General features: G+C 43.9%; 1 protein-coding gene across 4 annotated transcripts in view; it reads right to left on the bottom strand.

Moving 5' to 3' along the window:
* Positions 1-25368, bottom strand: part of LOC126294984 (zinc finger MYND domain-containing protein 11-like) — a 212027-nt gene that overhangs the window by 33148 nt on the left and 153511 nt on the right. For all 4 annotated transcript variants that reach the window (XM_049987219.1, XM_049987217.1, XM_049987218.1 and 1 more), the window contains 3 exons: positions 7146-7295; positions 5161-5497; positions 1346-1575 (listed from right to left, as the gene is read on the bottom strand). In XM_049987219.1, the coding sequence (XP_049843176.1) occupies positions 1346-1575; positions 5161-5497; positions 7146-7295 (717 nt within the window). The remainder of the gene's footprint in view (positions 1-1345; positions 1576-5160; positions 5498-7145; positions 7296-25368) is intronic.

Here is a 25368-nt window from a genome sequence, read left to right as displayed (position 1 = left end):
AGCTCCTGTTTTAAGAAAGAAAACTAAGTATAGTGAATACATAAAGCTGGAGGAAAACAACAAGAAACAAAATGAGAGAGGGAAGGATACCTCTATGAAGTGCCAGTAGAAATGTACATTTACAAAGGCCATAAAATCCGCATATTCTTATCAACAGATCCGGACAATGTCATCGGGATACATTGCGGCCACTTAAATTGAAGGCAAATTTACTGCCAACTATTCCCCAGCAATGTTTGCGGCCATACATTTCTGGGCAAGACGTGTTTACGAGGGACCACAACAGTGCCACAGAATGGTCTAGGAGAAGTGAGCACAGCCGTACTGCTTTTTCATGACACAAGGAACGAACAAGAGAAATTGAGTTTTGTAGGGCATTCTTCTTGAAGCAAGGAGAAAGCTTCATAAAATTTATCATATGAACTGATGCTGAACAGATAACTTTTCCAGAATTTTACACAATTTCAAATATGTCATATGAGTCAATGGTCCAAGAATTGCTAAAATCATTAGAACTGTGTGTGTGTGTGTGTGTGTGTGTGAGAGAGAGAGAGAGAGAGAGAGAGAGAGAGAGAGAGAGAGAGAGAGAGAGTGAGAGAGAGAGACTGGACCAGTTACAATCACACTGGTGGTCATCTTTCAGTTTGCAGCTGTAGATGATTCCTTCAGTAGTTTGCTGTACATCTTAAAAGTGCACTACTCATCAATAACCCTCTTGCAATCCCAACTATGCAGTGCTTTGGATGAAGAATGGAAGGATTTTATTAACGTAAGTCCGAAATAAGAACAAAATATTTATTTATATTTTATTTTTTTGTTTACCAGCACATGGAAATAATACAATGAAGCTGGCAACATAGTCCAGTACCATACTGACCTACCGCTTCCATACTGTATTAATGAAATTCATTGTCCTCTTGTTTGCTCGCTTCCCTACTCCTGTGTGCAACAAACTAACAACTAACAAAACAGGTGGTGATACATGTGCACTCTAACTTAACAAAAAAATTCTAGCTCAAACACAAGTGTAACACTTTCGATGAGAGACGTAAGAAATGAGAGCAAGAGAGAAGCATTTACTGACGAGGACAGAGATACGTACTGTCGCAATTTGAAATAATGTTCTCCCCAGTCGACAACACTGGTAATCCGTTGGCAATACATCGGCAAATACCTGCACCCTCAGGAATACTACACAGCAATACCTCAAAATTGCCATTTATTGCAATCGTATTGCAGCAATGCTATTGCAGCCAAATACTGTTGTAAAATATGGCCCACACTCATGTACCGTTAAGCCAACGGTCACAAAAGTCACTGTCAGCCAAGACCCAAGACGTCATACCTTGACCTCCGCCTTGACCTTGCTGGTGGACGATATGGAGCTGTCGCCGCCCTCTGAGAGCGCGGCCGCGGCCGACGCGGGGACGGCAGCGGTGGCGGCGGCCGCGGCCGGCGGCGGTTCGGCCTCGGCGGGAGGCGTGGCAGAGCCCGGCGTGCGTGGCGCGTGCTCCTCGTCTTCGGACACCGCCACGGGGACACGCGCGGGAGCCGACACGCGCTTGTCTGCCTTATCTGCGGAGGAAGGACGGCGTCGTGCGAATACGAGAAACAGTCTCGAGTACACTGGTACGGACATATTAAAATCATTAAATGTCATCTGCTTCGCCACACGTTAGGAAATCCTTCTGTAATATAGCTGCCAATGTTGTGTAGTACTGGAGTATAAGATACAAACAACTAAAATTTAACTCGATACACGTGTATATTTCATTTTTGTGGTTTACCTTTATCTTCACCTTTTAATCTCTACATTTCCTTTTATTCTTGCTCTGGCACTTTTCAATTTTGATTTTTAATTTGTAATTTTTCTTTAACTTAACCTCATTATTCAGTAAATGGAGGAGTTAAAGTCAAACAGTTACAAGCATACATCAAACAATAACATTGTTAATGATACTTCATTCACATAGTTTCACAACTAGATATTAGTTTTGTAAAAGTCACATTTAATGGAAAGGTGTACACACAACCTGGTATTCTAACTGTTGAGGACAAATGTTAAAGCCCATTACAAATAAGAAATTATTAACTAGAAAAAGCAAAAGATAAAAGTGGGAGACACTGCAATTTAGTCAGAAAATAATAGTGGTCTAATATTAACAAAAAAATTTAATTTTAGTTATGTTGGTCAAAAAGATCAAGTAACAGCGTATAGTAAAAACACTATTACAAATTTCTTGATTACGAAAGTTATAATTATATCGTACACTGTAACCGAGAAGAGAGTATGTAGACTGTCAAAAGTTGCAACCGTTAATGTGTTTGTGACCACACGGCTCAGTATTGTCTTCGCACAGTTCAGGCCCAACTGTTATATGTAATACTTGTTGTAATGTGTGCTGCATTATAATGCTGAAGATTGGACTCTAGTTTGTAATCAAACTGAAGTTTATCTTTATGGAAAATTCTTAATTTATCTGCTACACCTGGAATGAATAAATGCAAAATTTTGTGAATTGTGAGTGCAGTTATTTCTTTGAATTAAAGATCTTGGACGTTTCCATTCAACACAAAAGTTCAGTTAATTCTTTATCATAGTTCTAACAGTATTTTGTGAATACTTTTAATCTTATATTTTCAGTTTGAACATTACAAGCCTCATACTATTACGCAGTTAGCTGTAGCCTTCAATTGCAACCACCAGGGTGCACATTCACATTGCGAGCGACTCTCTCGGCCCGTCTATTCGACAGAGTACTCGTGGGTGTACTCGAGTGAATGTAGCTGTGTGCAGATGTCTGTGCAATTTACGATCTGGTTCCCCTGTATTTTACTGTCTGCCTTTATTTTTTGTTTTTAAATAGATCATCCGATCACAAACTGATAATGGGTCGAAACTAGCAGTGATTGCATTTGTGTGAGCTGGGGCTGTAAAATATAATAAGAAATTCGTCAGGTGCGAGGAGGACTCGCGCACTGAGGGTTCCAAACAAACTTATTTATGAGCACAGGCAATTCACGCATCCTGCTAATAGAGAATCTCGATGACTACTGACTGTTGTCGATATCGGTACTGGCAAGATTTCGGTTTTGGGAATTCCTAGATTGCATCCAAATTTCTACATTAATTCCGGAGGCTAGCCCCGACACACACACACACACACACACACACACACACACACACACACACACACACACACACACACACACACACACAAAAAAAACAGGAGACTTCAGTTTTTATATGAATTTCAATTTGATACATCTACCACTTCCTCAGAAAAACTGTCTTAGGTGACGGAGGGGTCTTAGGAGACAGACAGTCACTTAGATACCTGACCCACATCCTTTCGTCTTTCCCTCTCCTTCCTGAAGAAGCAACCATCGGTTGCGAAAGCTAGTAATTCTGTGTGTGTGTTTGTGTGTTTTGTTCATTGTGCATGTCTGCCGGCGCTTTCCCGCTTGGTAAGTCTTGGAATCTTTCTTTTTAATATATAATAAAAACTTAACAATATTTGAATTTTTTCCTACACTTTTACTGTGAAGGCTTGCTTCTTACCAAATTTCACGGGTCTAAGTCAACAGAAAATATCTTATATGTTCAGATCAGTGAGTTTGCAAGTGGCAAAATATCTGAGATAAATGGTGATATCTTTTGTTTGCACCAACTAAGAAGCTTACCGGGCCAGAAATGGAGTGGAGATACAGATTACTGCAAGCCGAGCCGAGACATCGATTTGTAGTGCATCTCCTATCGCTTACATCAGACACTTGTACAGAGTAGAGCTGGAGTCAGCTAAGACAGTGGGAGACATACCGAGGTGTTCAGTAACAAGCCTCATTTGTGTTTATTATGGACAGATTGACACTAACATGTCTGTGGATGAACTGGTGAAAGACCACAGGAAGCAGTCATACATCTACACCTATGAGATGGTTTCTGTGTTCATTAATTGGTGCATTCATAGAGTATGGCAGGCTGTTTGGATATGCACGCACCACAATCTGATTGGCTAACTTCAATACTAATTACATCAGAAACTGCACAATGCAATGAATTTCTTTTTTCTTAACAATTATTTCTCAGCACAACATACACTGCAACACCCTTAGAAGTTTTTCAGACCATTTCTGAGCACCTCGTATATAGAAATCACGGCCATTAGGACCCACTGGAAACTGCAGGCTCCTTCCACCAATATACTCAGAACGTAACCTTACGGACTCTCTCTGTTCCATTTCCTCCGTACTTTGACGAGTTGAAGCTAAGTGCCCAGATATTAATTTCCTAAAGCAGTGCAGTGCACTTCTCATATACAAAAAAATCTTCGAAGCACTGTTAAGCATAAGAAGTTTCCCCCATTTTGACAGCTGCGCACGCACGTATGACATTTTCAATACCGTACAAAAAAATATTTATTTTCTATTTGATGTTTCACAATTAGTACCAAATTTTAATTTATTATGAACACACTTTTCATGTGATTAGTAGCAAAAATAAAAAGCATTGTTTTTAATTAAAAAACTGACCAAGTGCAAGTAGGACATGTGTATTGAGTATTTCATAGCAACTTAGCAACTCAATTGTGTACGTATAAAATTCATCCATCCCGAAAATCTAGAATCGCAACAAATTTTGACTGTCATTGGCATCGATACTGGCAAGATATCGGTCCTGAGAATTGCGAGACCGTACCAAAATCTCCACAGCAGTCTAGTTCCTCAGAACAGTGCAGACATACAAAACAAGGGAGCTGGGGGACTTCAGTTTATATACCGAGAGAGAGAGAGAGAGAGAGAGAGAGAGAGAGAGAGAGAGAGAGAGAGAGAGTTCCCTGCAGTAATGTTTTTGAGAGACACATTGTGCTGTTTTAGAAAAATAATGTCCTAGCATACCTTGAAACCCTACAATTGTGAAAAAGTTTGAGAGAGCTAGTCCACAAGGTCCTCTTATACCCGAACAACTTTTGAAATTTTGTCAGCATAGTTTGGGTCGACCCACTACAGCTCGTGCTTGACTCTTTCTACACCCTGTAGGTTTTCCTTTTCGGAGAAAACTACAAAATGTGACAAGCTGAGAGAGAGAGAGAGAGAGAGAGAGAGAGAGAGAGAGAGAGAGAGAGAGAGAGAGAGAGAGAGAGAGAGAGAGAGACGTACCTGCTGCAGCAGCGAGTGCCGTGGTCGTCTTCCTGCGGGTGCCAGCTGCCGGAGCAGACTGTCGCTTGGCGGGCACCACCACCTCCTCTTCCGATTCGTCCTCGTCTTCATCGTCATCGTCTTCCTCCTCCTCCTGCTCCTCCTCTTCCTCGTCTTCGTCGTCGTCACTCTCCTCTTTCACTTCCTCCTCCTTCACCACCTTCCTTGGCCGCCCCACCTTCCTAGGTGCCCGCTGCAGTTTCTTCGCCTCGGCCGCCGCTACCGTCGCGGGGTTCTTCGGGGGGCGGCCCCGACCGCGTTTCTTCGGTGGTGGGGATTTTGTCTCGGAATCATCGTCCTGGAATCGGACATGTTTCGTAAGCTGTCAAATTACGTACAAACGGACGTACTGCGATCCTGCTTTAGTGGGTAAAGCGACACTCGCACTACACTCAAAAATACATAAATGACAGAGCAGCAGCACTCGGAACATCACCATATTACGCGGTTGATGTATGATATGTTTTCTGTCATATATGATCAATTTCAATATTGTGATATTAATTTCTTATAAATGATTGGCAACAACTGTTTTTGTAAATTTCATAAAAAAAACAGTAGCAATGACAGAGATGTTGGTTTCTATGAAGTCAACGATGTAGTCCGAATCCTACTATCCTAAATATTGTGAAGCACATTACGAACGAAAGAAATATTGCAATATTTTTTTTAAAAAATTAACTTCACCAGAAAGTAAAGCTAAATTTCTTTCTCGGCATGAAAAATCATTCCTTGTCGATTAATCCAAGCAATTGTATGAATTTTGTACTACCACAATTTTATTATTTAAAGTAATATTGAGAAATTACTGAACCTGGCAAAAGAACGAATTTTAACCTTTATTCAAAAATACTAGCCACTTCTATTTTTTTAATAAATTCACATATCCAGACCTGCCTTGTAATTTCCATTCCCTTTTGTGACATTTGTATTTAATTATTATATTTTTATAGTGAGTTACTAATATTTGGAAGTCACAAAATCTATTAGCAGTTACTAACATGGACAACCATTAACAGTTGTATAATGGAATGGCGACAGTGAAAATTTGTGCCAGACTGGGACTTCGCCCTGAATTTCCCACTTACTGCGAGTGGTAGCCTTAACCGCTCCAACTATCCGCGGGTGACTCACGGCCGATCCAAATTTCTGCATGGAGTCAACTACATATCAAAAACCTGCACGTAACACTAAGTCAACCACTTTATGGTAAGTGAGAAATTCCGGTTTGCGTCCCGGTCCGGCACAATTTTTCATTGCCGTCATTCCATTACACAGCTGACAACTGTCCATACTTGCAAGGGCGGGTAGTCGCCGCGGTGCCCGTCCCTTCGGACACGCGTGCACGTCTGAAGGAGCATCGCATAATACTTCTGAACAGGACAGGAACTGGAATACGGTATTTATCTGCCGACACCAGACAAGTGACGTTCAACTGAAATGTCTCCCCTATATGGAAATATTCATAATGAAAGTATCACTGCAGCATTGTATACTTGGAAGGGTCGGTTAGTCTAACTCAGGAACATTAAACATTGTCCGAATTATACAGTTTGTAACATATTCTTGTATTTGGGTAACTAACTTTCGCGATTACTTGCCAGTACAAATGTGTTTCTGCATACACTTATTAGTAATTGTTACGTAGGCTGAAATTCAATCGAGAGCAACTGGTTTCAAGAATTAACTGTCCACTTCTTGACTAACGACAATCTTATTTCTTTATATAATTAAAATTTTACTTAACTGGAGTTTCTTCAACTAATGACAAATTAATCTTTATAATTACGAAAACGTTATACTGATCCATCATCGGGGCAGTGTATCCATTTGCAAGTTAATTATTACTTGCATACCCTATCATTCGATCGCATCATATACTGAAGGTCGTGGCAGGGTTACAGCTTCTATTGTACTTGGGGAACAGACGTAGCAAGCACACATACCTCCTCGCTCGACTCCTCCTCCTCGTCTTCGTCGTCGTCCTCGTCCTCGCTCGACGACGCCTGCCGCCCCTTGCTCTCCAGCTTCTTCAGCAGCTCCTGGTGGCGGCGCAGCTCCTCGCACGCCTTGTTCCACGACGACGTGCGCTTCACCTGAGGTTGTGGAAAAATTTAGCGAGACAGTCGTGCCAGTTCAAATTCATGTGTTACACAGTACAGTATGTCCAAAAATAGTGCCTAAAAACTCACTACTGCATCCAAACAGGCCTCAGAAGGCCCGATGACACCGACCGACCGCGGTGCCGTCCTCGGCCGATAGGCATCACTCGATGCAGTCGGGGAGGGGTATGTGGTCAGCATAAAGCCATCCTGGCCACTGTCAGTTTTCGAGGCCGGAGCCACGATTTCTCACTCGAGTAGCTCCTCGATTTGCCTCGGAAGGGCCTCGAGCACCTCGCCTGCTGACAGTGCTCGGCCGACCCGGTCGGTCACCCCTCTGTCTGGTAACCGAGCCACCGGCACTTAACTTTCGTAGTCTGACAGGAACTTGCGTTACCACTACAGCAGGCCGTTGGCATAATAGAATGACCGAGTTATAAATTTTAATAGTATCTGTTGTGGGCAGTTTACAATTTTGATTTGAGAACACAGTTAATCTTTAACTCCCACAGCTTTAGATAACCACACTTAATGTCGTTTACCAACTTGCAATGCCACATACACAAATTGCAACCCCACAGCATCGAGCATTTTGTATTCTGCTGTTTGCTAAGAGTGTACAGTAATTTCAGTTCAACATGCAATCCATCTAATGTTTAATTGCAATCCCCCTTGTGGGAAAATCATCTGCCGACGGTATAGTTGATTTGAAACAACCGGATATTAGGTTGGTGCACAAGTGTGGGAGGTTTTACAAAAACGTTTACACAGGCGTCCATACGAGTTACGGTTGGTACACACTTCGAAGTCAGTCGAGTATCGCATATGTTGTGACTTTGCAAGTAAAATATTCCAGCAGTAAGATGACCATCTCGGTTGTGTCATGTTCAGTGAAAAGACAACTTCCATGTAAGTGGAAAAGTAAATAACCACAATGTCATACTGTCCTCACGAACTCTATCATCATCAATGGAATCTCCAAAAGTAAACATTTTCTGTGCTATGTTCTGTCAGGTATTGGACCATTGTTTTCCCCCTGAAGCCACTTTAATGGATGTTACTCAACTGATGTATTGCAAGAGTGGCTCTTTCCCCAATTACAAGGTGACGCTGAAAACTTTATTTCATAACAAGGTGGAGCCCCTCCCCCACTTGCAACTCTTTGTACAATACGGGTTGGAACGTCTTACAAGGGGAAGGCTTCAGACACGGCCAACCGATTCGGCTCAAATTTGGCAGTTCACTTGTGAACAACCTAAAACAAAGGACTGTTTAAGATATTTTGGCTCAACACCCTTACGTTTTTAAGAAAAATCACCCGTAAAGGTTACGACAAGCAATCAACGCAAAATTGGCGGGATCGATAGATAATTTTTACGAGTATGTGTGGGGTCCACAAAAGTATACTTTTCCAGAAATCGAGGAAAGAATCTTTTACAAGTCACTTATGTATCCACACGGTAAATGTTTTTCAGGGAGAGCGCCGATAGCGCAATGGCCGAGGTACCTAGTTGGGAAGCTGAGAACCGGGGTTCAAATCTCGAGGAAACTATACGGTTTTCATTTTTTTAAATTGTAGTTTTTTTGTATCAGAATTCATAGGGCTTGAAGGTTAATGAGGTATGCAACTCAAAACGGAATAATAATAGTAATAACTTAGGCAAACTAATTTCCCAAACGACGTGAATTAGTAAACAAACTTTTAAGCCTTGTCGCAGATAGCGCAATGGCCAAGGTAACTGGCTGCGAAATGGAGAACCCACACTTGAATCTCGAGGAAACCTAGTGGATGTTATTCTTCTCGTTTGTATTTTCCCATACATCAACTGATAGAGATAGGAGGGTTAATAAGGTAAATAAATCAATAAGGAATAATAAAAAGGTAGGCAAATAAATTTCTGAAACCTATTGGGATAGTAAGCAACTATAATGTTACTCTTGGTCACTTTACAATGGCTCTACCAGTCACTGTACGTGTCCCCATTTTTCTTCAAATAACTAGATGGGTGGTACTTATATAAACATTCGAAACAAATATACTCTTGGCACCAAGAACATCTAATGAATGCAGTCTTTCAAAAGCTACACTGTTCCTTCCAAAGAGTCAGTAGAAGACAAACTTTTTTATATTTAAAAATATGTTTTTTTTTTGGGAATTAATTTTGTGGTGTATCACACATACGATATCATTGCCTGAAAAATTGGTGCTGAAAGTTGGTTATGAATTATGCTGTGAATAGTTATTGCATCTGTGCGGTTGTGCAATTCCCGTTGGGTTTCCAGAAGCACAATGCAGTTCTGAAGCCTGGAAATAAAGTTTTTAACCTGGCGATAGAAATAAACATCACACAATTGGCATACAGATGTACAGTTTGGCGGTATTACTTTTGCTGTGCACGTCGACAGACCCTCGCCATCTACAAACATTGTGTCGTTTATTGTAGTATTAATTTGTCCACTCCAGGAATCCAATATTAGACAAAACTTGGTATCAGAAACATATGGGTTTGAAATGTTCTCAAGAAATGTTCCGTAAATCGCATTCGTCAGTTTCCCAGATTTGGAGCAGGTAATGTAAACATTTTTCAATGAGTCGCTTAAACGATTGACCTCTTCTATAACCTGAAGACCAAATGCAACATTAGTTTCTTGGAAACACAGGAAAACCTTAGGAAACACTTTTCCAGAGGGTGTGATGGCATATTGCGCCGAGTATGAATGTGTTAAGTTTGTTTTTACTACCAACTGCGGCAAGAGTTCCTTCGATCGGTGTCGATCTCGTAATCACAATTAGAACTGGTCACAAGTGACGCCATTTGCGTGCTGAAAAGAGCCACCACTTTCTGCGTATCTTCTAAATGTTCTACCTCATTGTGGGAGACGTATTTAGTGATGTCCGTTGACAAATTTTATATTCCGATTTGAAATTCCTTGCCCAGGATAATGATGAACATAAAATCCTTGTCGGTCATATACTGAAGCGCTGCTCCTGCAGCCCACTCCTGGAGTATTCTTGTTACATTCTCGTTACGATGATGAGATTCGATAAATTGTTCCTATGTCCACTTATTCATCATATCTTGTCCCTCTTTAACAATATCATTTTTCCACATTTTTAGATCCTTCTTCCTTTTCAGGGCTGTTGTTGCTCCATTCTTTTGCAGTGTTTGTAGGGTGCAATTTGGACAATTCCTGGCTAGCACTACTGCCTTTACTTTTAGTTCAAGGGGTATGGCGTCTTATTTCAATCATTTAGTAACACGTTCGTAATATTCATCGGGAACAGATGAAGCACAGACTGCTTGCGACATAGACATTTCCAAAGTGTTATGACCATTTTGGGATTCACCGGTCATGATATCTTACACTGATCACTTTCTGCTTCACCTTCACAGTATAGTCATTCAGTATTGACAAAAGTAATTTCGTTCGTCAGCTCCAAAAATCGCTGCCTGCTTCCGGTAGTGCATTGTTAATACATCTGTCTAGCAACACTTTTACAAACCAAAACACAGCGTCTGTAGCTTCCCGCTTACCGTCATCTGTGAAAGGCTCCCGACAACATATTTCAGCGTGAGTCGAAGAGTGTACATCCTCGATTATTCAGATTGTGCAACTTAAAGATACGACACAACAAACAACAACTAGTTACTACGGGATAAACTGAAAAGCTAATTATCACAAGCTACATACAGTACAAGTCATATGTTATTTACATAAGATCACTGTATTCTTTCACAAAACACATTTTATTTACTTAACGGATTAACGAGGAAAAATCATTACGCGTATCCTCGATGTTCACGGCAGCCCTTTTACGGAAAACAACTCTTTCTGACTGACTACTATAAGGTTTGCGTTGGGCACCCTCACTGTTTGCGGTCAGAACTAGGACACGACGAACGGGCAACCGGGACAGGTAACTCTCCCCGCACGCCTCGCTGTAAACAAGTGCCGCGTGGTTGGCCGTCTGTAGTCCCTCGCGAGGAATTCGCAGCACTCTTACTCCAAGTTGTTTTCATGTGACAAAGCTGAAAAGTTTAATTTTGTACTAATTCACATCGTATGGGAAATTAGTTTGCCTACCTTATTAACCCTCCTGTCCCTACAAATTTCCCATACAAAAAACTAAAATTTAAAAAATAGGAAAATCGTAGTTTCCTCGAGATTTGAACACGGGTTCTCCGCTTCCCAGCCAGTTACCTCGACTGGACTGTCACGCTATCGACATTCTCTCCGAAAACTGTTTAGTGTGTGAGTAAATAAGAAGCAGCAGTAAAGGTTTCTTTCCTCAATTTCTGGAAAAGTACATATTTGTGGACTCCATACCGGATGATGAAGAATGCTCTATTTACAATTATCTATTGATCCTGCCAATTTTGATTCAATGGCTCATCATAATCTTTGGGGGGGGGGGGGGGGGGGGTTAAATTGAAATATTGTAAGAGTCCTTCTTTGAGGTTGTACACAAGTGATGTGCCAAATTTGAGCCGAATTGGTTGCCTTTGGATGAAGCCTTCCCTTGTTAGTCCGTAACTGTTGGAGTGGAAGTTCTGGTCAATACAATAGAGCTATTTTCCACTGGCCTCCACATTCGCCTGACCTCACAACACATGATGTTTTTATTTTTTATTTCCCTTTGGGGCTTTATAAAAGATCGTGTCTACATTCCACCCCACTATCTAATGATTTGCCCGAGTTGAGACAGGGAATTGAAAAGCCTACTGCTTCCATTACTTCTCCCGTTGAGAAGTTACGTCTTTATGCCTACAGGGTGGAACTGCTTCTCACTCTAATGCAGACAAACCAAACTCGCACGGAAAGTTTGCACTAGAGAAGCTCGTCACGACTGACACACGCAAAGACGTTACGGAAAATATTTGTTTCTCCAATGACACAATTCTTCACACACTGTCTAACTGAACCGTCATAAAATTTGTATTTGGGGATCGGGGCATTCTCGTGTTACATGTGAACTGAAGAGTGAGTCCCGAGTTCAATGTGTGGTGCGAACTTTAACTACTTCATCAGCAAGTCTATCATGGACACTGACATTTACGTGGACATGTTAACTACCAAAATATAACAAGAAATGCCTGGAATAAATAGAGACAAAAAATAAAAGCAATATTATCCTCAATCTCGCCTTTGCCGACGGCTAGTAGTAACGACCAGGAAAACCAGTGAAGCCAGACACACCGTCGGTTCACGATGTGTGTGTCAGAATAGTTCTCAAAATCTCCTACGAGAAGGGAGAGTATATATTCGGGGTGAGTCAAGACGTTTTCCTCCGGTTTCTGTAGAGTATTCCTTAGGTTATTTAGAACAAAAAATGTAAATAAAATAATGGGATCAGATCCGTAATTAAGGAGCTACAGTAATTGAAAAGCTCAGGAAAATGACAGACAAAAACTTTAATCAAAGGGTTCCAATATAAAAAAAGCACATCATAATTAATTTAAACAATTTTGTAGCAGTGTCTTGCATTCAGAGCAGGTTTAATGCAAGTGTTCAGAATTTCCTGTCTGCATTTGAAGGCAAAGATTCGCACGGGAGTGAACCGCGCAAGTAGCATTTCATAGTTTCACAAGCTCATTCCTTATTGACGTTGCGACATCAGAAAGGCATTTTAACAATTCTTCTTGTGTTTCCACCTTAACTTGGTACACGACATCTTTCATCCACCCCCAGATGCAGCAATATAGGGGTGTTACATCATGGGGTCCAGCAGGCCAGTCAGTAGGGCAACTGCAACCTGTCTGTCGACTTGTGAATTGTTGATTAAGATAAGCCGTTGCCACACGGTGGAAATGTGCAGGCACCGTCATGTTGGATGTCCATGTGGCGTCTTGCTTGCAGAAGGACATATTCCAGAAGCTGCAGTAAGTCTTCTTGTAAAAAGTTTCCGTACATCTGACCATTTAAATTTCCCGGGAGTATAAACAGCCCCAGTAACTGGCCATACACAACACCACACCAGACACTGACACTGAATCTGCGATGAAACTGAGATACTATTGTGGTACAGGGATTTTCGTCTGCCCAGACACGCATGTTATGCATGTTGTTGATGGCATCTCTTGTAAAGGTTGCCTCATCACTGAACATTATAAAGCTGCCGATTTCCATTTAACCAGTTACAAAAGTGCATACAGTTGGCAAAATTGTGTGGGTCATTGGTAAACATTTCACACATGAAAAGGATACAGTCCATCCTCACGAAGAATCCTACACACCTTAGATTGTGAACCGTTCAATCTGGTAGCTACCCATCTCTTACTCGAATGTGGACTGCGCTCTACTGAATTAAGAATGTGTTCCTCTTCCCGAAAGTCACGATGTCTTTCATACTGGGAAGAATACCAGTTTCTAGGAACGTCCGATACGATCCACTAAACGTTTTGACACTCAGAATCCTACAATTAGGATACAGACGGTCATATTTGGCAACAGCAGCTTCTCCCTTAACATCACAGAAGCCCAAAATGTACACCATCTCTCCATACTCCTGCAATATTGCACAGAATCGCAAAGTGTACTGTGCGCAGGAGCCAATAACAGTACACAGTGACTGCAGTATCAACAACGTGGTTATTATGCAAATGTACCACTCACTGCACTTGTCTGTCTAAGACTGATCGTGTGTCCTGTGAACACAAGTGTAGTGCTCCATAAACCGTGGCACTGTTTTGGAACCCTGTTGTAGCTCCTCAGTTACGGATCTGATCATGTTACTGTGCTTACTTTTTTGTTCCCAATAACTAAGGAATAACCTCCAGCAACCGGGGGAAAACTTCACGACTCGCCCTGTATCGACACCGACGCTGCAAATGTGACAAGGTATAGGAAAATCATTCAAGTTCAACATTTCAGGTAATTAGGTGAACTTACTAGAAACACACGCAGTGGCGAAATGAGTAACAAAACTCTAGCAAAAAACTGTCAAAACGCTACACAACTGCATAGAACTGTTATAACAAGAAATTTCTTTCCACGAAATGCAGACTACACCACTACTAAACAATCATACTCCCAGATACACTTCGCAGAGTGAGAAACAATAACGGTGAATGTCAGAGTCAATGACAAAATGGGAGGACAGATATAGTACAAAATACACTGTCCAGTCGCATTAATAAGACAACCTGTCAAAAGCGCGAACAACCATCTTCTGCAAGAAGAGTGTCAGTGACATTCTGGAAGATGCCGACAGGGACGTGGGGCGACACCCTGTCCGATGCCGTGGCCAGCTGCACCAGGTTTCTCACCCGAGGGTCTGTGACGCCGACCGCCCTTTCGAGGTAGGCCCACAGGTTCTCGACTGGGCTCAAAAACGGGAAGTCCGATAGCCAGGCGGGCACAGTAAACTCCCCGTGCCATTCAAATAACGTACGTACACTGTAAGCCGTGTGGCGTGTCGCACTGTCCTGCTGTTCGATGCCACCGTACCGAGGAAGAAACTGACCGCTCATAGGGGTGGACCGCGAGGATTGATGCCTATCTGTGCCAATCCGCCATGCTTTCGAGAACCACGTGCACACCCAGAGAATGCCGTGAAAACATTCTCCGGACTGTAATGCCGCTTTCTGCAAACTGGGTGTCTGCTTTCAGACATTTCACGCAGTAAGTGCGGACAACCTTCTCCCCGACAGAGAATAAACCACGATTTGTCCGAGACTGCCACTCCGCGGACGTGCAGTTGCAGTACTGGTGTGCGAATTCCGGCCTCTGTCGCCGACGGACGTCAGTCGGCACCGGCTCACAGACCGGGTGTCTGCTGCGCACGCCCGTATGCGGCACTGTTCACCGAGGAGAATGTCAGTGGCGTCTCGGTGTCCAGTTGCTCGACAGTCGCACGTCTATTCCCCTTACTCACCTAGGCAGCTGTCGTTGACCCCCGCCATCTATTTACTGTGGTATGCCACCGTCACCTCGGTGCCAGCTTCGGACAGCACAATTTTGCCATACATTAAGCAGAGCCATTTTGGGAATGCTTTCTCCTTTGGTCCGAAAGCCACGGAACGTGCCTGTTAGGATGTCAGGTGAATCACTCCATTTCCACAATGACTAATGTTTTCACCGCCTCCCTCCCCCTCGACACGCTTTACGTGCAATCCACTGATCATGCTACCACCTGCCGCCTGTGACCGGCTATTGGATGCTGACGTCAAACATGGGCAGCAGTAACATTAATGTGACTCGACTGTGTATCTATACTCCAGATCAAACACAGTACCTGGACGAGCTGAAGTTACCAAATTAAACCTACATTTATACTCTGCAAGCCACCCAACGCTGTGTGGCAGAGGGCACTTAATGTGCAACTGTCATTACCTCCCTTTCCTGTGATCCCCTCGGGACGTATAAGTAGTGGAAAGCAAAATATTCGATACCTCATCCACAAACGCACCCTCTCGAAACCTGAACAGCGAGCTACACCACGATGCAGAGTGCCTCTGCAAGAGAGTTTGCTATACATCTACGTAACGCTATCACACTTACCAAATAGCCCTGTGACGAAACGCGCCGCTCCTCTTTGGATCTTCTCTATCTCCTCCGTCAACCCAACCTGGTACGGATCCCACACTGATGAGCAGTACTCAAGCATAGGTCGAACGAGTGTTTTGTACGCCACCTCCTTTGTTGATGGACTACATTTTCTAAGGACTCTCCCAACGAATCTCAACCTGACACACACCTTACCAACAATTAATTTTATATGATCATTCCACTTCAAATTGTTCCGCACGCATACTGCTAGATATTTTGCAGACGTAACTGCTACCAGAATTTGTTCTGCTGTCATATAATCATACAATAAAGGATCCTTCTTTCTATGTATTCACAATACATTACATTTGTCTATGTTAAGGGTCAGTTGCCACTCCCTGCACCGAGTGCATATCCGCTGCAGATCTTCCTGCATTTCGCTGCAATTTTCTAATCCTGCAACTTCTCTGTATACTACAATGGGGTCATAATGTATTCCCGGATTTGTCACTCAATAGCAGTTCTTGAAACGTTTGTAATAGGCTTTTGCAGGACAACCGATGCTTACTTAGCCCATCTGCCGGTCTAGGTGAAGCATCTCTGTCGATAGAGATGCCACGTACTTCGGTGAGCGTATTATCGACACCAAACACAGTTTGGCAGAGCCTCACTGTGCATGTCTATTCGGCCCGCCAGTCGCATAAAGTGATACCCAGATTTCTGGGCCATTCGGACGTGACAGTGACCAGACACTGGACTGCACGGGAACACCGAGGCGGGCACACTCGTGAAGTTTCCGGTCGACCGGGTATGACCACCACGAGGGAGGAGTGCCGTGACGTAGTGGGCACTACTCCACACTTGTGGCTCCATCCGAGAAGAAGTAATGGAGTCCCAGCAACATTCTGTGTCATCCAGCAACACCGGGAAGCAGCTGCAGCTGCAGCCTAACTAGGGAATTACCGTCCCACACAAACACTGCTGTTAATGCAAAATGCACTACTGGCCATTGAAGTTGCTACACCAAGAAGAAATGCAGATGTTAAACGGGTATTTGTTGGACAAATATATTATACTAGAACTGACATGTGACTACATTTTCAAGCAATTTGAGTGCATAGATCCTGAGAAAACAGTACCCAGAACAACCATCTCTAGCCGTAATAACAGCCTCGATACGCCTGGGCATTGAGTCAAACAGAGCTCGGATGGCGTGTACAGGTACAGCTGCGCATGCAGCTTCAACAGCATACCAGAGTTCATGAAGAGCAGTGACTGGCGTATTGTGACGAGCCAGTTGCTCGGCCACTGTCGACCAGACGTTTCCAGTTGTGAGAGATCTGCAAAATGTGCTGGCCAGGGCAGCAGTCGACCATTTTCTCTATCCAGAAAGGCCGGTACAGCACCTGCAACGTGCGGTCATGCATTATCCTGCTGAAATGTAGGGTTTCGCAGGGATCGAATGAAGGGTAGAGCCACGAGTCTGAACACATCTGAAATGTAATGTCCACTGTTCAAAGTGCCATCAATGCAAACAAGAGGTGACCGAGGCATGTAACTGATGGCACCGCATACCATCACGTCGGGTGATACGCCAGTATGACGATGATGAATACACGCTTCCAGTGTGCGTTCACCGCGATATCGCCAAACTCGGTGGCAACCATCATGATGCTGTTAACAGAATCTGGATTCACCTGAAAAAATGACATTTTGCTTTTCGTGCGCCCAGCTTTCTCATCGAGTACACCATCTCAGGCACTCCTGTCTGTGATGCAGCGTCAAGGGTAACCGCAGCCACGGTCTCTGCGCTGAAAGTCCATGCTGCTGCATACGTCGTTGAACTGTTCGTGCAGATGGTTGTCGTCTTGCAAACGTCCCCATCTGTTGACTCAGGGATAGAGACGTGGCTGCACGATCCGTTACAGCCGTGCGGATAAGATGCCTGTCATCTCGACTGCTAGTGATACGAGGCTGTTGGGATCCAGCACGGCGTTCCGTATTACTCTCTTGAACCCACCAATTCCATATTCTGCTAACAGTCGGACCTTGACAACGCGAGCAGCAATGTCGCGATACGATAAACCACAATCGCAATCCGACGTCTATCGAAGTCGGAAATGTGATGGTGCGCATTCCTCCTCCTTACACGAGGCATCACAACAACGTTTCACCAGGCAACAGCAACTGCTGTTTGTATATGAGAAATCGGTTGGAAACTTTCCTCACGTCAGCACGTTGTAGGTGTCGCCACCGGCGCCAACCTTGTGTGAATGCTGTAAAAAGCTAATCATTTGAGTATCACAGCATCTTCTTCCTGTCAGTTAAATTTCAAGTCTGTAGCACATCATCTTAGTGGTGTAGCAATTTTACATCTACATCTAAAATTATACTCCGCAATGGCCAGTAGTGTATATAGCTACACTTGGAACTGCGCCACAACTGGGAAATCGGACCACTGAGGAATGGCAGTGCACTGTGTTCAGCACCGCACTATCCCGGATGACCCTTGTCGGTGAGTCTGGCAGTGACCTGGGGAGATATCCCATTCTTCCATCAGACTGAAGAGGAGAGGCAGTATTACCCCTCACAACACCGTGTGGGCAGCCGTAGGGCTCCACTTCGGGTCACGGCCGGTAGTGTTCGAGGGAGACTGACGGCACGAGGGAACGTAGAGGACATTCCGCATCCTCGCACGTTACCTCTAATGCGATACTATTGCAGTGTCACTTTTCGATAGGACTGTGCTTTTCCACACGTGCACACGTCGCTACGGACCGGCCGCGTAACGTAGAGGTACTCCCGTGGACGGCGAGATCCCCACGTCCGTCTCCGATTGCGCGTGTGCTGCACCGGTTGCGACGTCAACTCCGTGCCGGTGGCAATATCCGGAATACCGAGGACCCGTTACGACAGCCGTGTGCGGACTTGTCCCATAAGAGGACGCGACAGCTTTTTAAAACAGAATATAACCGAATAAATGCATCCACCTATCCACCTAGACCTAGACCGGCATAGGTTTGACATTATACTGGTGAGTGGGCTCATACCAAATACGTCCCTTCTAAATTTCACTTCACTCCACTATCACCAAATTAACATCGTGTGCCCTCTCGAGCCATACAGGCTCATTTTACTTCTCCCTCACCTGCCGGGTGCTTCACTCTTGTCAGCTGGTGAGGACCCACAAAGCCGAAACACAGTTTGTGATCGAATAAATATAATTTTGCGAAACATTAGGATGTGTTTCCTATTTAATATTATTATGAGGCAAAGTACTGAAAATTGTGGAAGGTCAAGGAGTAAGGGGCGGAGGGAGTTGCAGGCCTCATGCAGGAATGGAGAGGACTTCTGACAGCCGGCAAGTGCATCACATTGACCTCAGGACATGTGAGAAAAACATTAACTTATTCTAAATTACAAAATAATTTAAAGGTTTTCACAAATGAGCAGCCAGTCACCCTTTGTTATAGTAGACTTTTAATTTCCCCATCACTGGTTTCAAGTCGTCTAGCAGCTCATCACATAGTACAGTTCTCAAAGATTTTTCACTGATTCGTAGGGATTTTCATCAACGTGTTTTGTCATTCCTCGGTTGCTTCTAAGTTTTTGGAGATGCAGTCCGCACGTGCTACTAAATGTCACACACATTCACTTCTTTTTATTTATTAAGCATTTTCAATCATCTTTAATAAAAGACTATTTCACATATACGCACAATAATTATTGTATATTGAACTTTATTGCACGAAAGTAATTTAGGAAGTAAAAACCTTTTTCTTGCACAAATTTTTATTTGATGTAATTAAACAAAACTGTATTTTACGTACAATTCTATACCTAAGCTAGTTTTCTGCAGTCACTGTCAAACCATTTTAGCGCCTTTTCTATGCCTCATACATGCTCCGTTGTCATCAAATTTGTGAACAACTGATTAACAACTTCCTAAAATTCATAGTAATAGTAGTAGTAGTACATTTTTTGGGTGCACAACAGCAAGGTCTTCGGCGCCCGCTTAGTAACAGATTGAGACAGGTGTCAAGAAAATACTCGGAACAGTAAGATTAGAATTCATAATCACTGTCACTGTAATGTAGGCTACACAACCTTTCAATTTGGGGAATGAGTGAATCATTTGAGGCTAAGTCAATACTGTACAGTGGATGATCACACATTTCCCAATGAAGCAAGTCTCGTGTCACTCCCGCTGCATGTGGACGTGAATTATAATGGAGGAGGATGACTCCACCGGCTAGCAGTCCACACTGCTCGTTTTTTAATGGCTCAGCGAATCCACTGAGGTGTCCGACAGTAGGCCACTGCAGTTCACTAACTGTGAAACATCTGTCTGCTTGGATTTTTGTTTCAATCCTCACTCTAAGTCAGTCAGTCACCACAGAGGGCCTGCCCCAGAGTGATTTTTATCGCGAACATTCTTCCGTCCACCATTAGATGTGATACGCCACTTCCGAACTGACACTTCGTTCGTCACATTACCGTTAATCTTATTACCTGTCTATAAATTTCAAAGGGTCAGACTTTTAATGCATTTAAAAAGTGGAAAACACTGTACACCTCACATGTGGCGAGATCGTCTATATTGTCACACATTTTAAAGTTGCACAGCTAAGCAGTGATCTACTGTATCAGGTCATAGCTGTTGACAAACTAAACGAGTACAGAGGTCGGAGGTCAGTCGGCAGTGGTAGTTCGTTTTTAAGTGTTGTCAAGATAATTTGGAACTGCACTGATGTCTGATGTGGAATTTATGAAAAACAACTTTGAAATTATTAAATGTCTTTGCTTAACACTTTCTGCGCACATTTGTTTAGGATACATTCTAAAAACTGTATGTCTGTAAACAATAAAAATTAGACTGTCATGTGGAATGTTTTCTACTTGGTCTATACCACTAAAAATGTTAGGTTGGTGCATAATTTTGTAATGTTTTTCAAAAAGCTTAATAAACACAAAAGATGTATAACAGACACTTCAGTTTCCAATAATATATTCTCTGTCAATATTTAAAACAGACAGCCATTGCTCGAGTAATTTTTTGATTCTGCGAATGTCGAAATCACTCCGTTTTGTCAAAACAAAACATTCTTTACTTTCTGAATGACCCTTATACAGTTACACTAAAAATGCTACTATAATACAGTTTTTGTTATACTGTTACAGATGGCACAGATTTTCGAGTGAAAATTCCATAAGGTAAAATTAGTATTTGATTTTTTGTGTTGTATTTAGCTGGCCTTTGTAAACTTGCTGTTTATGAAGACATTCACTTTCACTGTGTCTTGGCTGAATGTGTTTACCGTATACAGTGCTGCCAACTGTCATTCTGTGTTTTTCACCCAACTGATATTGTTGTGTAGTGTCTATATGTAGTTTAACATTTGTTTGTAACTAAAAACAAAGATGATGTAACTTACCAAACAAAAGGGCTGGCATGTTGACAGAGACACAAACACACACACAAAATTCAAGATTTCACAACCAACAGTTGCTTCATCAGGAGAAAGGGGAGGAGATGGAAAGACGAAAGGATGTTGGTTTAAGCGCGCGCACACACACACACACGCACACACACACACACACACACACATCCGCACATATACAGACACAAGCAGACATTTGTAAAGGCAATGAGTTTGGGCAGAGATGTTAGTCGAGGCAGAAGTACAGAGGCAAAGATGTTGTTGAATGACAGGTGAGGTATGAGCGGCGGCAACTTGAAATTAGCGGAGGTTGAGGCCTGGTGGATATCGAGAAGAGAGGATATACTGAAGGACAAGTTGCCATCTCCGGAGTTCTGATAAGTTGGTGTCAGTGGGAAGTATCCAGATAACCCGGACGGTGTAACACTGCCAAGATGTGCCACTACCCTGTACACAAATATTCCGCACGTCTAGGGCCTCGCTGCGATGGAGCACTTCCCTTCACACCAATCACATGCTACCCTACCTAAAACCTGTTTCCTCATTACCTTAGCCAGCTTCATCCTGACTCACAACTTCTTCACTTTCAAACCTACCAACAATTAAAGGGAACAGCCACGGGTACCAGGATGGCCCCCTTGTACGCCAACCTATTTATGGGTCGCTTAGAGGAAGCCTTCTTGGTTACCCAGGCATGCCAACCCAAAGTTTGGTACAGATTTATTGATGACATCTTCATGATCTGGACTCACAGTGAAGAAGAACTCCAGAATTTCCTCTCCAACCTCAACTGCTTTGGTCCCAGCAGATTCACCTGGTCCTACTCCAAATCCCATGCCACTTTCCTTGACGTTGACCTCCATCTGTCCAATGGCCAGCTTCACACATCCGTCCACATCAAACCCACCAAAAAGCAACAGTACCTCCATTTTGACAGCTGCCACCCATTCACATCGAACGCTCCTTCCCTACAGCCTAGGTCTTCGTGGCAAACGAATCTGCTCCAATCTGGAATCCCTGAACCTTTACACCATGAACCTGAAAACAGTTTTCGCACCCGCAACTACCCTCCCGACATGGTACAGAAGCAAAATTACCCGAGCCATTTCCTCACCCCCTCAAGCCCAGAACCTCCCACAGAAGAATGCCAAAAGTGCCCCACTTGTGACAGGACACTTTCCGGAACTGGATCAGACTCTGAATGTGGCTCTCCAGCAGGGACACAACTTCCTCAAATCCTGCCCTGAAATGAGATCCATCCTTCACGAAATCCTCCCCACTTCACCAACAGTGTATTTCCGCCGTCCACCTAACCTTCGTAACCTCTCGGTTCATCCCTATAAAATCCCCAAACCACGTTCCCTACCCTCTGGATCCTACCCTTGTAACCGCCCCCAGTGTAAAACCTGTCCCGTGCACCCTCCCACCACCACCACCTACTCCAGTCCTGTAACTCGGAAGGTGTACACGATCAAAGGCAGAGCCACGTGTGAAAGCATCCACGTGATTTACCAACTGACATGCCTACACTGTGAAGCTTTCTATGTGGGAATGACCAGCAACAAACTGTCTATTTGCACGAACGGACACAGGCAGACAGTGTTTGTCGGTAATGAGGATCACCCTGTGGCTAATCATGCCTCGGTGCACGGCCAGCACATCTCGGTATAGTGTTACACCGTACGGGTTATCTGGATACTTCCCACTAACACCAACCTGTCAGAACTCCAGAGATGGGTACTTGTCCTTCAGTATATCCTGTCTTCCCGTTACCCACCAGGACTCAACCTCCGCTAATTTCAAGTTGCCGCCTCTTGTACCTCACCTGTCATTCAACAACATCTTTGCCTTTGTACTTCCGCCTCGACTGACATATCTGCCCAAACTCTTTGCCTTTACAAGTGTCTGCTTGTGTTTGTGCACATGCGGATGGATATTGCGTGTGTGTGCGCGCGCGCGCATGAGTGCGCGCGCGCATGAGTGCGCGCGCGCATGAGTGCGCGCGCGCATGAGTGCGCGCGCGCATGAGTGCGCGCGCGCATGAGTGCGCGCGCGCATGAGTGCGCGCGCGCATGAGTGCGCGCGCGCATGAGTGCGTGTGTGCATGAGTGCGTGTGTGCATGAGTATGCGCACGCGTGCGCGAGAGAGAGGGAGAGTGTATACCTGTCCCTTTTTCCCCCTAAGGTAAGTCTTTCCGCTCCCGGGATTGGAATGACTCCTTACCCTCTCCCTTAAAACCCACATCCTTTCGTCTTTCCCTCACCTTCCCTCTGCTTGAATTGTGTGTGTATGTGTGTGTGTGTCTATCAACATGGCAGCACTTTCGTTTGGCAAATTACATCATCTTTGTTTTTAGTTAATTTTCCCACGTGGAATGTTTCCCTTTATTACATTAACATTTGTTTGCATAGATAGTGTGTGGTACAGTCTCCTCTGGGAAACAGGAGGAATTTTGAGGAGGAGGGAACTGCGAACTTTTTTTTTTTTTTTTTTTGCTCTAGAATCATTATATAAATAAAACAAACACGTATTGCAGGTCACTGAAGATGCTTCATAAAAGGAGCAAGAGGTGAAACACGAACGGTATAAAACAAATCCTTTTCGTATAGTTCCACAGACAGAACACGTCTCCAAGAAAATTATTTGATATTAATTATACTATTAAGACAAAAAACAGGATGTTCCGCGAAGGAACTATTCAAATAGGACGGAAGTAGGTAGGTGTGACAAATGACTACAATTTGGAAAATTTAGACGATTTATGCAAGAGAATCAGATTTCCAAACACAGAACATCAATAACACGTCAGTCCGTGCCTGTCTCTCGTGCAAGCAGTTACTCGGCACGGCACTGATTAATAGAGTAGTCGGACCTCCTCCCGAGGGATACTCGGGCAAATTCTGCCCGACTGGCACGAAAGATCGTCAAAATCGTGAACTGGTCAGAGGGCCCTGCCCGCAGTGCTCCAAAAGTTCACAGCTGGGAGATATCCGGTAACACTACTGACCGACATAGGGTTTTGCAAACACGTAGACAAGCAACTGAAACTCTCACCGAGTACATACGGACATTACCTTGCCGAAATATACGGCCAGGACGGCTCGCCACGAAGGGCGACAAAACGGGGCACGGAATACTGTCGACAAACTGCTGCTAGCAGTGGTGCTGCGACAAAAAGAAATGGCACCCCTGATGGTCACTCCTGGCTGTCAGGATGTACGCTGGGTGACAGTCCGACAGCTATCCCGTCACTTCGGAGCCACCTCCGGACACTTCACGCTATTCAAAGTGGGCCTCATCACTGAAGACAATTCTACTTCAGTCAATAAGTCTCCAAGTCAGAGACACTCCTGGAATGCACCAGACAACAGTGGTGTACCAACCTGACTGTCCCCACCACAGAGCCCGACATCTGGGAATGGCGGTCTGGGGTGCCACTTCTTTTCACAGTAACACACCTTCGGTCGTCATCAGCAGCACGTTTACAGCAGAGTGGTACGTCTTTCATAATTCGATATTCCGTGTCCCGTTCTGTCGGCCTTCGTGGCGAGGTATCCTGTGCTTACATTTAGGCACGACGACACCCACACCCACACAGCTTTTCTTCGAGCTCGCCAAACCTTACCTCGGTCGGCGAGTTCACCGGCCCTCTCCTCGACAGAGAACATTTGGACCATTACGGGCAGGGCCCTCCCACCTGCTCGGGATTCTGACGCTCTGACGTGTCAGTCTGACAGAATTTGGCACGGTATGCCTCAGAAGGGCATCCGACAACTCTGTCGATCGATGTCGAGCTAAATAACTGCACGCATAAAGACCATGGGGGGAGGGGGGGAGGGGGGCGACGTGTTATCGACTTGCGGAATTTCTGAAGCTCTTTCTTTCGAATAAATCACCCAGCTTTTCTGGAACTGTAATCATTTGTTTGCCCGTGTATTACATCACACCTACCAATTTCGGGATATTTGAAAAGCCCGGTATTTCCTGCATCAAACAGTTTTTGTTTTACAGAAATATGACAATTTTTTTGTGAGATATGTCTGTTTTCCTGACACTCTGTGCAATCTGGGGACTGTGACAGCAAGGCTTATGACCAGAGATGTGCAAAACTACCCTGTGGTCCTAATGTCACAAT

This window comes from Schistocerca gregaria, chromosome 11 (assembly GCF_023897955.1).
Source record: "Schistocerca gregaria isolate iqSchGreg1 chromosome 11, iqSchGreg1.2, whole genome shotgun sequence".
Taxonomy (NCBI): domain Eukaryota; kingdom Metazoa; phylum Arthropoda; class Insecta; order Orthoptera; family Acrididae; genus Schistocerca; species Schistocerca gregaria.
The sequence above is the reverse complement of the archived record's forward strand: the minus strand, read 5'-3'. Positions and strand labels throughout refer to the sequence as shown.